Source organism: Hakea prostrata, unplaced genomic scaffold, assembly GCF_041222555.1.
Source record: "Hakea prostrata isolate BN-2017 unplaced genomic scaffold, UWA_Hpros_2 contig_8, whole genome shotgun sequence".
In the NCBI taxonomy this organism is placed as follows: Eukaryota; Viridiplantae; Streptophyta; class Magnoliopsida; order Proteales; family Proteaceae; genus Hakea; species Hakea prostrata.
In genome coordinates this window covers 715-15,624 of record NW_028291127.1, presented here as the reverse complement: position 1 = coordinate 15,624, position 14,910 = coordinate 715, and the positions used below count along the sequence as shown (strand labels likewise).

General features: G+C 35.4%; 1 protein-coding gene across 1 annotated transcript; it reads right to left on the bottom strand.

The window, feature by feature from the left end:
* Positions 1-8,578: 8,578 nt before the first annotated feature.
* LOC148999423 (uncharacterized) lies at positions 8,579-12,933 on the bottom strand (the record flags this gene model as incomplete). The annotated part of the gene is given in 4 exon segments (XM_089141156.1): positions 8,579-9,642; positions 9,731-9,851; positions 10,276-10,524; positions 12,754-12,933. Coding segments are annotated over 4 exon segments (705 nt in total), but the record flags the coding sequence as incomplete, so codon positions are not given.
* Positions 12,934-14,910: the final 1,977 nt, after the last annotated feature.

Below are 14,910 nucleotides of genomic sequence, written 5' to 3'. Positions count from 1 at the left end.
TTCCATAATTTTCAAAACATTTCCCCCCCCCCCCCATTTTCCCCTAATTTTTCCATTTTTCATAATTATTGATATTTATATTAATATTTTAATATTTTTTGAAAAATAAAATAATTAATTTTTGGGTCAAAAAATATTTCGACTCCGTGAGTCCGTAGATCGGCTCACGGAGTTCCACATATGTTTTTTCTATCATCATACAACCATTGTATCACTTAAAAAGTAATCATACAAGATAATCAAAATATCATTTTTTACCCACAAAAATAAAAAAATAAAATATTTTGCGGAAAAAAATTCCGACTCCGTGAAATCGTAGATCGGCACATGGTATTCAACATATATAAATTTCAAAATCATCCAACATCATATAGCATGCATTTTGTGAAAAATTACTTGGAGAAGAATGGTTACCTGTTTGACGAAAAAACTCCCAGATCTATGCGAAACGGCTACTGATCGACAGAAACAACGTGATATCCGGCAACAAGGAAGCAAGATGTACTGGTAGATGTCGAAGATCGGACGAAAATATGGTGAAAAGTGCGAAAAATGAGAGAGAGAAGCTCTAGAGAAGAGAGAGAAGAGAGAGAAGAGAGAAAATGCAAAGAAATTGAATGGAAATTCGGGCGAAATTCGCCCGAATTTCGTCATTTTATCACTAGAAGTCGGCGATATATCGCCGACTTCTCGCGATATATTGCAAACGGTCGAAATTTCGACCGTTGGCGATATATCGCGAGAAGTCGACGATATATCGTCGACTTCTTGCAATATCGGTGTCGCTGGGGGGTGTCGTGTTGCCCCCCAGCGACATAGCGACTTTTCGCCTTGTGTCGGAGATATATCGCCGACACAAGAAACCATGGTGTCATGTCTTAAATTACAGACTTCAAGTTAAGTGGTTATATGTAGAATATGTGTCAAAATAGAATTAAAGAAGGAGATAAGTTTTGTATCACTTTTCCTTGTGTCATATATGTTGGCATTACTTCATCACATCAGATTTGTTGAAGTTGTACTTGCTTCATTGGGCTATTGTTATAGCTGTCTAAATGGCTTTTAGTAGATTCTCCCATAGTTGTCCTGCGGGTGTTATCCCTATGCTAATATCCTAGATGGTTCCTTCCCACAAAAGTCCAACACTCCATCTGTCACCTTCTAGTTCATCAGGTAAACCTGGATAGAATAAGATTGGTATTGTCTAATTTCTACATTGGTTATTTATGCTCTATTTTTAGGGGATAACTTTAGGTCCCCAACTCACCTTTTGACATTGGCAAGTAGTCTTAGTAGGTTTGGATCTTTATTATTATAGACCTTGATATTTCTTTCAAACTAGATATGATAGCATGTTATTATGAATATGGAGAAAATCAGATTTTAGTATCTTTATCAAAAGTCACAGCGAAGTAGAATGGAATTACAAAAATTAATGAAAGTTATTATTTATAAATTCCAATCTAAGTCTCAATGGTTCTGGTGCCCAAATTCTCTTCATCCAATTGCATGACAGGAAAATGTGCCAAATAGATTTGTCATTATTATTGCACAATTTGCAGGTGAGATCTGTCCCTGCCCACTAAGAGAGTATGATTTTGGTTGGCAAATAGATTGCCACATTTCACTTGCCTAAATAGCCCTTACTTATACAAGATGGTTCTATCCAAAATCCAATCCCAAAATGTAAACTCACATCCCATTTGCTCATTAATTTTTATTCACTAATGTAAATAAATGCATGATGAGATATTGTAATCCAATGCTCACCATCAATCGATAAAGATTTCAATCTAACGCTACACTTCCCATTCCATTCAATCTAACATTACATTTTCCCATCCCATTCAATCTGACGTTACATTTTTTTTTCATATCATTCACTTGTGTAAATGAAACACATGATGAGAGACTGTAATCCTGCTTTTGCCCTCAATCTATAAAGATCCCATCAAATGTTATATGATGAAATTCTACAATCTGACACTTAGCCTCAACCAATAAATATTCCAATCCAACATTATACTTGTTGGGAAATATCATGTCAGCATTGCTACATTAACCTCCATTAGTTTTGATGATAATAAACACAAATTACTAATGTCTACATTAAGTTGTGATTGTCCAGCTCATTACTAAAACAAGTGGATCAAATTCGACTGATTGGACCAAACTCACCAGATGCTCAAGCTCAAGTAATCTAGGACAAGGAACCAAGGTCAAGATGAGCGTCAAGATCAAAGCACAAGAAGATGAGAAATCAAGTCAAGTTCAAGACTTAGATAAATTAAGGATTTAAGACACATTCACAAACACTCATGTAATCACACTTAATTATATGCATATCATGTCACTAGACTGATCTAGGACATGTTAGGAAAGTGTATGAGTCTTAGAGTTGACTAGAAATACCAAAAACCCAATCAAGTTCCTGTCCCAACATCATTGTACACTCTGTGTTGTAGATGAACGACCGTCTAAGCCAGACGGACATCCGTCTGGTTATAGAGTGAGGTGGATTTTTCTCCTGGCCAGACGAACATCTGTCTGGCTAAGGCAAGCCAAACGGACAACCATCTAACCAAACGGATGTCTGTCTGGTCCCAACTTTGCCTAACGGTTATTTTTTAATAGCTACAAAAATTGAGATGGATCTCCATTTAGTCAAATGGACGTCTGTCCGGAGTAAAATTTTTACAGAAATTTTATATCTGTTAAGAGGTTGGGTCAAGCAATTGAATGCCTTCTTCATAAGCCCAACCACCCCCAATTGAGAGTCTCCACCTTGCCTATTGAGCTTTTACTACCTCACAACTCTCAAAGCTCTCAAATTGGTGAACTAGCATTAATCACTTGTCTTCCAACTCCATTCAACTTTGAAGGACATTCCAAAGTTTTCAAGCAAGCTCATTGGAGTCAAACTTGAGTTATTGAAAGCCATTGGAACTTTATTAGTAGAGCATATCATTTCTTTAGCATTATTTCCTCATTGCATCACATTCACACAAGGGGTTAAGTGTCACACCCCTTATTAGGTAATATCTTCAAACTCTTTAAATTGTATTGATTATTTAATTCTAGTTTAAGTTGATTAGAATTGGTAGGGGGTGCTCTTGCCCTACTTAGAACAAAAATTATAAAGGGTACTCTTGCCCTACTTAGAACAAAAATTGTAAAATGTGCTCTTACCCTATAAAGATAAATTGTAAAGGGTTTGATCTCTACCCATTGTATTGAAAGAGCATCACTAATGAAATATTTTCTTGAGGCCAAGAGATGAGTGGACATAGACTTGCAAAGTCGAACCACTATAAAATACTTGTCTTGTGGATTGATTGCATTTCTTAATTATCATTGAAATCTACAATTTACTTTGTATATGCAATTAAACCGAAAACCTAGGCAAATCCACTAGTTGCAACTTATTCATCCCCCTCTAGATTGCCTTAACAATATTTTTTCATCCTATTTAATCTAACATTACACAAAATTAAAAACATATGGTTTTGATGATAGCCTAGAACAACATCCCATGATGACATAGGAAATGAAGAAGATGAATAGAGTGGAAGGAAGAAGGTTAAATTAAGCATAATATAATATGTAAATCAAGTAAAGATGAATATGCAATTTTTGCACTCAGGAACACCGCTTCTTTGTGAAAAAATCAAACTTTTTTCTATTAGATACTAATACTGATATGGGTCTATTCTTGGTTTAGTGACTTGACTATGCACATATGCAAGTGCACGTGTGTTTTTACTAGTGTAATGAAAAATACATTTGACATGTCAAAATGAAAAATTGAAAATTGAGAATCATTAGATTTTGGAGTTAAAAAATAAATAATAAATAAATAAATAAAACTAATAACTTAAAATGGGTTGTAAGGAATGTAGTTATATTCTTTGTAGTTTCCCGACTTGCAAATATGAGCACAACCCTCATATTGCTTGCAAGGCATAGGATTCTCCACAACACAATATACTAGCCAATACGGTTTGCCGCAACTCGTCTGCAGACAAAACACAAACCCACTCATAAAAATAATATGAATAAAGGTTATTTTTTCTACTATTGAAAAAAAAAAAAAACAAAAAAAACAAAAAAAAACAAAAAAAAAAAAAAAAAAACAAAAAAAAAAAGAAAGAAAGAAAGAAAGAAAGAAAGAAAGAAAGAAAGAAGAAAAGAAAGAAAGAAAGAAATACTTCATAGGGATGAGAGGAGTAACCAGTAGATGCGGGCACTAGAGTGAGTTTTTGACCCATAATTCATAGACAAAAATTCTATTCTAATTATTTTTTAGGGGAAAGGGGATGTTTCTATCATACTACTATTATAAAAGTATGAACTTAAGGAACATAGTTACATTTAGTTTTCCTCTAATAGCATCTGTACTCACTCAAGTAGATCTTTACATTAATAATAAATGATGTTTATAATGGTCAATTACGATAACAACCATTTAAAATAAATCATTTATTCAATAAGTGTTAATCGGTGAAAACAAATTTCATTAAAAACAATGAGATTTTTTTTTCTCTCCCAAAAAATTACATGGGATTTTGTAATTGGACATTTATAGTTTAGTTTCCCTCCAATACCCTTCTGTACTCACTCAATTGGATCTTTACATTAATAATAAATGTCATATATAATAATAAAAAAAAGATTACAACCATTTAAAATAAATTATTTATTCAATAAATATTAATTGATGAAAACAAATTTCATTAAAAATGATGAGAATTTTTATTTCTCCAAAAAATTTACATGGGACTCTCTAATTGGATATTTATAATTATGATATAGTAATATAGTACATGAATACCAACAAGGTATAATAATATAATAACAATTATTATTATTATTATTATAAGTGAAATCCAACTGTTCGTATCCCAAAAGAATTGCTAACTACTATGTCTCTTGGAAAAAGCAAAAGAAAAACTTCATGTTTTTTCTCTCAAAAATTAATCATTTTCGACTCATTCTTAAGAAAAAGGGGAAAAAAATTATTATTCTTAAATGAAATCCAACTGTTCGTATCCTAAAAGAATTGCTAACCACTACATTTCTTGGAAAAAACAAAAGATAATTTTTTCCTTTTTCTCTCCAAAATTAATCATTTTAAACTCAACACACAAAAAAAATAGTAAATAAAAATAAATAAATAAATCTCTCTTTGTTTTTTATGAGTTTCCTTATCTTAATAAAGGTGATGAATATATTTGATAATCTAAAGGAGTTATGCCAAAGATTATTCCAATAATGACAATAATGGTGCAAGTTAGAACTTATAGATCCTAATGTTGTATCACATAATTATAATAAATAAATAATAAATAAAAAAAGAGAGCTTTATACTATAGAATTACCCTAAAAATATTGAAGAAACTAACAAAAGAATATTTGTTCAATTGAAGGAAATTATTAAAAAAAAAAAAAAACTAAAAAAAGAATATTTGCTCAATTGAAGGAAATTAAAAAGAAAAATAAATTATTATATTTGTGTTTAGAATCCCCAAGACAAATGTTCTCGAAACTGAGCTCCATGCTATTTGTGTAGGCATTTGCTATGTCGTAGAAAGAAATATGCTACCTGTTTACGTGGAGTTTGACTATTCACAAGCAATCGATTGTTTGAAACTGAGTGCTCAAAATCAAGGAAGGATGACAAGGATTTTTGTGGCGATTCAAGAATTGGTAGATTTGCATGGAAATATTATCATTACTCATACTAATAGAGAAGCAAATATGGTTGCCGATTGGATGGCGAAGAGAACAACAACATTGGAGTTTCCTACGCATTTCTTTCAGGAACCCCCTCAAGGTATAGAGGAGTTCCTTTAGGTGGATCGTTTGACCAGCTCTCTTTAAATTTATTTGGGTTTTTTAACCCCGTTTATGTATCAAAAAATAATAATAATAATAAAATAAAAAATTATTGTGGTATATAATTATGCAATTGATTAATAAAAATAAAATTTATGATGTACAATGAAAGATTAGTCTCTTTGTAGTATGAAGTAAAGATAAATTTGTAGTTCACAATAAAAGAAAAGCAATTTCATGTACATATAAATCTAATCATTAAATTTATTGAATTAAATAATCTAAACCGTTTATGATGGAACATCTAGATTCAATCCTACCAAATTCAATAGTAGGATTTCTACGACCGTTCAATACCAATTTCCTAAATATAATTATATTTGCCAATTACATATACATAATTTCTAGCGCACCTTAAAAGGTTAAAATATTTATATCTAAGAAAAGAAAGGTTACCGATATTATGCCTTTGGTTTTTTTTTTTTTTTTTTTTTGTGGATGTAACACAATCTCTCTGATAATCTCTAAAGACGTTGATCTCGGAGTAATCTCCTAGATCTCCAAAGCTAAGATATTGTTGCTTCACTAAAAGACACTCGTGTTATCATTTATCAAAACTTAAGGGTGATATGTTTGACCATGGTAGCAAAGCGTCATTTTTAGTCCGTTTGCAACCATCATGATTAAGCATCACAAATATATAAGTTTTAGATTAAAATTCAATTCAAAGGGGAAAGAAATTAAATTTTCTAAATTACACAAAATTAATATATTCATGACCACATCACACGTGCGTGCGTTATTACTAATTACTAATATTATAAAATTACGAATTGAGCGAGAATGGCTACTTTTCATTTGCCTAAGAAGCCCCTACATATTTGGATGGTTCCATCCACAATCCAATCCAAAAGTGTAAATTTTCATGCCATTCACTCATTAATTTTCATTCACTCATCTAAATGGAATGATACTTTAATCAGTCTCTTACTCTTCTTCTTTCTTCTTCTTCTTCTTTTTTTTTTTTTTTTTAACAAGGGGCTTTATTAAGCCAGGGGATGGGGATATTAATATGCATCAATAAGAGTGAACCCATGACCTCTTCACTAAGAGGTGTTGGTTTAACCACTAGATTAGTTCATTGGCAGTCAATCTCTTACTTTTAATCAATGAAGAAAGATTTCAATCTAAATTTAAATTTTCCCATCCCATTCACTCATATAAATAAATACATGATAAGATACTATAATCCAGCACTTACCCTTTATCAATAAATATTCCAATCTAATGTTGCATGATGAGATAATGTAATCTTATGCTTCCCCTCAATCAATGAAGACTGAGGCTCATAATAACCAGATGTTGCTACAAGAACAGAAAAGCCCAAATCATCAGACATCAAACAATGAAACCTGTGGGTAAATGAACAGAAGAATTACAAAAGGAGACAAAGAGATCAATACAACTCACCATCTCATTTTTCTGAGGGGATGAGTAGAAGCCCCACAGGCAGAAACAAGAGTAACAACCTTAGTCATGTTGAGTGGAATTCCATAGGAAGGAACCCTTCTTGAAAGCCTCACAGAGACTCTCCTCGTTAGTCTTCAAATCCGTCTTCAACCCAAAACAACAACTTCCCTTTGGCTTAGTTTCTTTGCTTCCATTACTCAGAAATGGAAGAATCTGACATACTATAACATTCAAACAATCGGCCGCTGGCGCACTGCGGCAACAACATAGATCACCAGAACACCAAAAACCAACTACACTTTCCCCATGGTAAGAGAACATCCCAAAAGAAAGAAATTGAACAAAGAGCTCAGAAAGGTGATGAATATAGAAGTCCAAATGTAAGTATGAGAATGTACTTACGTTCTCTATATATATCAATCATACTACCATACTACTATTATAAAAGCATGAACTGAGTGAGGATGGCTACATTTCAGTTGTCTAAAATGCCCCTACCTATTAGGATGGTTCCATCCAAAATCCAATCCAAATTTGTAAATTCTCATCCCATTCACTCATATAAGTGGAATGCATGATGAGATGTTTTAATTAAACTCTTAACTCTCAATCAATAAAAAATGTTCGAATCTTAGCTTTAAACTTTCCCATCCCATTCACTCATTAATTCCCATTAACTTAAGTAAATAAACGTATGATTAAGATATTTTAATCCAGCGCTTATGCTCAATCAATAAAGTTTCAATTCTAATGTTACATGATAAGATATTGTAATCTAAATAAACGTTAAATTTTCCCATCTCATTGACTCATTAATTCTCATTCACTCATGTGAATGAAATGCATGATGAGATACTGCAATCCAACACTTACCGTCAATGAGGAAAAATTCCAATGTATGTTACATGATGAGATACCTTAATCCAACACTTACCCTCAATCAATAAAGATTCCACTCTAATGTTTACTTTCCCATCCCATTCGGTCATTAATTCTCATTCACTCATGTAAATGAAATGAATGATGAGATATGGTAATCTCGCGTTTCCCCTCAATTAATAAATGTTCCAATCTAATGTTACATGATGATGAGAAACTGTAATCCAATGCTTACTCTCAATTGACAAAGATTCCAATTTGACATTACACTTTCCCATCTCATTCACTCATAGTGAATCAGTGATTGATGATTGGAAGCGCGTCTTTGTTCCTACATCTATGCATGGTGATACAGTGTTTTTTTTTTTTTACTGTAGCAATTGGGTCCCTAATTCCTGCAGATGATGATGACTTGTTCAAGGTGATTGATGCTTTTCTTCCTTGCATTAAGCCCAATTCACTTTTCTCTAACCCGACTTGTCAGGAATTTGAGAAAACTTTTGAAGGACATAACTTTACTAAAATCGGAATATGGGAACCAAATTCTATTTGCACGGTTAAATTTGTTCATACCATTCAGTTTTGGGTCTCCCATGTTTGCCAACATATGATACAACAAGCACAATCTCCTTCCCACTAATACCTACCTCTTCCCCCCAGCCCAACAACTTCGTCTGATAATGAGGATTTACCTATTGCTATTGACCAACATGTTTCGGTGGTTGCAGATATCTCAAGGGAAGAATGAAGATACAATAGTCCCGATGGTTATTTTGCCTTGTAAATTGTAGCAGATATGTTGTTGTGAGGGTGAAAGAAGATGAAAAGAAAACAGTCAAACCCGCAATAATAGTTACCCCCAATACACTCGTCATCGCTCACCAGCTCCTTATGAAATAATAAACGTGGTCAAGAAAAGATTTTCCAACCCAACCCCTCTTAAGAAAACTGATCTCACATGACTATACATGGCAAAATCTGTAAGAGACAACTGCACAAAGAAAAGATCAAGACATAGCATCCCAACCCATTTCAGCTTGTGTCTGGGTTGGCCAATTCATAACAGTGTTTGAACTTCGTTCTTTTGATGTTGGCGTCGCCAAAAGATACCGGCCATAGGGCTAGATTTACGGTGGTAAGAGTGAGTATTCTTCCACTGGATTACATTACATCAAAGTACCCTTCAAGCCGTTGCTGCCTAACTGTGGCCCTCAATCTCAATATTGAGAATGCTGTTAGCCACACACAAAAACAAAAATTAGTGCCGGAATGTCTTTGATGAGAAGATTTTAATCATCAAAATCTACAACGACTTGTGGTCACCAGGGGCATTCTGATAACGCAAATATTGTGAAGGCCTAGCAAGTGCAAAACAGGATTCAGGGTTGATCGACATCAACAACTCAATTACAAAAACTTCATCTGGACAAGGAATCTTTAGACCAGGTTCTACAAGACCTGCATGGAATAATAAGCCAATAAGTAAACAAAGAACGAGTGACCACTGTATCCAAACTAAGCATCACATCGTGGACTTCATGCTCACCAGGTGAAAGCTTTTTCCCATTATACAGCTCCTTAGCTAACGGATTACCTCCCCAATGATTAACGGCCACTCGGCTCAGAGGCTGTAACCCGATAATCTTTCCATTTTTTGATAAAACCACCTGAGTCACAAGTCCATGAGCAACCAAGAAGAGAAACACATGAAAAGGAGTTGTACTGGCATGCACAGACAAATATACATATAGAATATAGATAAATCATTAGATGTCAACTATGTCTTGGTCAAAATGCTAAATTAAAGAAAGCCTGATCCTAATTACCATGAGATGTGAATTCTCACAGTTACATCCCATACAGGATTATTAGCATTTCTAATAGGGGATTAAGTTTTAAAGATATTTTTAGTATTTCATTGTTTCATGGCATTGTTTTCATGGTGTTAGGCAACCCAAGCCATTGGGAGGGGGCCTGGATGCAAGGCAACTCTAACTATGAACACAGATGCCGGCCTAGACCATGCCAAGACAATTATCTTTCCCAGTACTGTATGAAAAGAAAAAGAGCAAGGATAAAAATTTCAGTTACCTGGTAACTAGCAATATCTTGTACAGATGCTTTCATTTCATCATTGCTTGTATCTGATGAAACAGAGGTAACTGTACTATCTACTTCAATGCTAGAAATATCCTCTTGAACTAAAGCATTGTTGTTGCGTTGAAAGTTTCTTGGGAGTTCCCCAGTCCAGGCACCAACGTTTCTATCAACTGTTACATCCCCAGGCCAACCATATGCATCCTTGATCTTCTGGACAACAGAGATGCACAGAGCACCCAACTACATCCAGCAGAAGATTCAAATATTTTGGCTGAAAAAATTTGTGCGAGTCTACTGACTACTGAGAAGAAAAGTGAGAATAACATGGAATTAAATCATTTACAGAAAAAAACCACGGTTTTCATTTTATTTCAAGGGGGGAAAATAGTGTTCAAACATTTACATCAACTATACAAGGATTGATGCCATAATCTATGCTATTTTGCATCAACACCTTGACACTGAAATATTAGGATTGATTTACTCAATCATCTTCTCATGGAAACTGTTTGTGGAAGGTAGTTATAGAATGCCAATGTGTCAGATCTAATACATTGGTCAGCACCAGCTTGTTCATACATGCCATATGGCAGCCACCAGAAACTCAGCATAAGTGCACTTCTAGACCCTATCATTCCCCACCAACATACAAATTCCAGCCCAAGTAACATGGTAAGAGAAAAACATCAGGATATGGTTGAGTCCAACATATGAGCTAACCAGATTGACCCTAAAAACACAAGGAACAGTTCATTGCAAGAAGACGCAATTCCACCAAATTTGACACATGGCCAGTCCAAGATTGCCCGTACTTCATCCAAATGGGTAAAGTTTTTACTATTTACATCATCTGCTTCTCTCAAGCTGAACACTGTGACCAGTGTCCCAATAATAGCTGACAAGGCATCCAGAAGGACGACTAGTTAGTTTCACCTTGACATCCAGGCTCACTGTATCAGCTAGGCTACCAAGATGATCTGAGTCTCTGACAACTATGGTCTGAATCCTTATGCCCACCCTTTACCCGTATCTTTTAGCACCTCCACACAGTCAGAGCCTTTGGTGAACAGCTCCAGGAACTCCTATTGTGACTCTCTTGTTAAATATGCATAGATGGGTGCAGAAATAAATTCAACAGTCTATCTGGGGACTGGAACTGAGGGAAGAAAATACAGACTAGAGGTTAACATGGTAAGATTTGATGGCTTTACTTCAGTGAACCACATAAGAGATATTTCTAGATGATTCAGTGGTATCTTTCCCCAGCCCAAACTTTCTGGAAGCATTCATGCATTGGAATATAATTTGTACATGTGGATACTTACAAACTGTAATTATTAGAAGCATAAAACTAATGAGCTATACGAAGAAGTCAACAGGACTGTAAGAACTATATAAGTCATATGATGAAGTTAAGGGAAAGGGTAATAGAAACCCAGCTGAAAACAAAAACTAGTATTTATAAATCAGCCTAGAGGAAGGCTTGAATAGGTTGGATTAGTAGATAATAGCCTCTTTTGCAGTCCTATAAAAAATAAGTGAAACTAAGAAACAATTAAACAACCACAAGCAACAGAATATTTATAAAGGTTCAGCTCAACCTAGTCTACGTCCATTCCTCTCTAGCCTTCAAGAGATTCAACTAGTGATTCCCTTCTAGCACAATAGGTGGGGAAACAAAATCTATAGAGTCCTCTAAAAGACGAGGAACCTTTACAAATATTGCTTACATGCAACAAGTAAACAGGCAACAAAACCAGCTACCAAGGAAGGTCAGACTTGGTGCCCATTTAGGTTCCAAATAGGTTCCGTCACTGATTTGGGCTATCGACAAGGCCCGTCTTTATGCCATGTAGTAAGTAAACACTAATAGCAGGATGCGGTCCATGGTCTAATGATGAAAGCATTCAATCTATGGCACTGGATTGGTTTGGCTGGGTCATCCCACTGTCTGTTTGATGCAAGTGCTAGATACTGACTAGTACCTACCAAAACATTCCCAATGCTGGAGACTGAAAGGAGGGTGGGTTGGCATAGGGTCTCTACTCACCTACTCGTGGAGTAGGCACTTGATGAAAGGCAATCAACAATGATTCTTCTGCAGCTCCTCTGAGACCCTCGAAAACAAACTCATCACAGAAGACTACTCTCTTAACAATAAAACATAAAATGAACAATGATCAGAGGGAAGATGCACAGTAAACCCATCCAAGGGAAGGTGGATTAGGGATATATGGAGTTTGGTTGACTGCTACACAATATTATGGAGACAACCTCCTCTTGCCAATCAAATGAAAGAAAACATTGCACAAACTAAAGGAATCTTAAGTAGCAAAAAGACACAGTTATATGCCACATCAGAATATCCTTCAAATTCTTTGACTTTCACCTATTAATTCCTGCATTAGATTAGACAATACTCAACAAACAAGCAATGTAATGAACAACAATGCTAGAACCATTCTATACCTCAGTTTCTTCAAGGGACTGATGCTGGTAGCAGCCAACTTCAGAGACTGAAGCTAGAGAACTTATTGCTGGACGTTTTCTAACTGCATGAGGCCAATGAAGTTGTGCTAGCACCCCAATGGAGAATAGAATAACCCCACTTGTAAGAATGATAGAAAGTAATTTCCACAAAGATCTTTCCTGCAGTAAATTGAACCAGTTTTCCAGATCAGATGCTACTTGAATAACTATGACTATTCCAAATGCATGATATGGCAGACCAACCCTAAGCAGAATGTGTTAACTAACCCAGAGAAAGTTAATGATAAAACTAGGGTAGTAAAAGTATTGTCAATAAATGTATTATTGTAATAAATAACCTAAGATTATGTTAATGATAATCCTAGGGTTGTAAAAGTATTGCCATGCTACCTCCCTTTCCGATATGGCTTCACAACAAGGGAAAATGATTGATTGAGGCTTATATCATGTGGTCCAACCATTTAGGTCCGACTCCCAAATTTGCATTTGGGGTTTCTGAGATGATCCCCACCACTTGAGTTTCTGACAAGCAAACAAATAAAACAATACGAGCCATCATAGACAAGGTGAGAAACTGCACAGGTGGAAAGCCAGATTTCTCTGTTATGCAGGAAGTTGCAGCTGCTTTCCTCAGTGCTCCAAGGATGCTATACTTATTGGTCCGGAAACTTTTGTCTACTTGGAAATGTGACAAAGAAACCCACACGGGCCACACCCACCTTCCCCAATTTCTTATGGACAGGACAACAAGCCTTGTCCCCACTAAATAGGGTTGGCTACATGGATCCTTGTCTTCCAATCTGCTCTATTTGAGGTTTACTAGATGCAAGGCCTAAGCTATGCATATCCTTTCTCACCACTAATCCTAAGGTTATCTTAGGCCTGCACCTAGATCTTCTAATTCCTTCAACCTAGATTAAATCACCTCTCCGTACAAGGGCACTTAAAGGCCTCCATTGAATGTGGGTTGTGCCACCTCAATCAACTTTGTCATAGCTTAATCATTTATATGAACTACCATGAGACCAGCTCTAAAATAATCATTCGTTACCTTATCATTCCTAGTTTTGCCACTCATCCTCCTTTTATTCTTTTTTAGGATGATAAAAAATTGTTACCAAAGGAAAGAAAAGATGGGAAGAGTGGAAAGATGACATGGCGAACAAAGGGCAAGTGGGCAACATCATTTCTTCTACACTTAAGTTTATCTCTATCATGCTTCTTAATGGCCCAACACATTGCACCAAACAAATCTCTTAAACATAAGGTTTAACATAGGGTACAATGATGGCCAGCCAAACACTATAGGATCAAAGGCAAACCAAAATCCTTGACCAGTACCTAGAGGCCAACCCATCCCAAAATCTTCATATTCCTTACGAAGCCAACCTGGCCAGTATTAGCATGACAGTGACGATGGGTTATTGAGTAACTACATCATAAACCCATACCCACCTATTTAAGAGCCAATACATTCTAGATGCCCACTGTTGAAGGTTACCCCAAGTTATTGTTCCTTCAATTTGCAGATGACGCAACAATTATGCGCAATATAGACGCCTATGAGAGGCAAGGTATAAAATCTCATCTTCTCTTGGTGTCTTGACCATATCGAGCTTTTGGCTGAAACTTTGGCGAAACTTGATACAATTTTGGTTGCATGTTTCAGTGGGTTTTAGGTGGTTTTCGGGTTTGAATTTTTGTGTACAGCCAAATTTGAGGTCAACAAACACAATGGTAACATTATATTTTATTAAAACCTAACGTAAACTGGTTTTCTTGATTCACACATGCCCATTTATGCAGTAAAACTGGATCATGTAATTTCACAAATCTAAACATGGATATACAATAAAACATTCAAACTTTCATTAGAATGCAAGAACAAATATTGAGAAGTTGATGTGAATCCCCAAATCTAGGGGTTGATGCGAACCCCCAAATCTAGGGTTTAATATTGGAGGCAAAGCCTAAATCTAGAGTTCTTCATGATCTTAATCAAATGAACCAGCAGTAAACTAGGGTTTAGTACCCTGCTGTTGTAGGGTCAAGTCTGAAAATAGGCTTCTAGGGATGGGAAGAGAGAATGGCTTGTTTCAGGTAAGGCTACTGGATTTGGGTTCATTGAAACTCAAT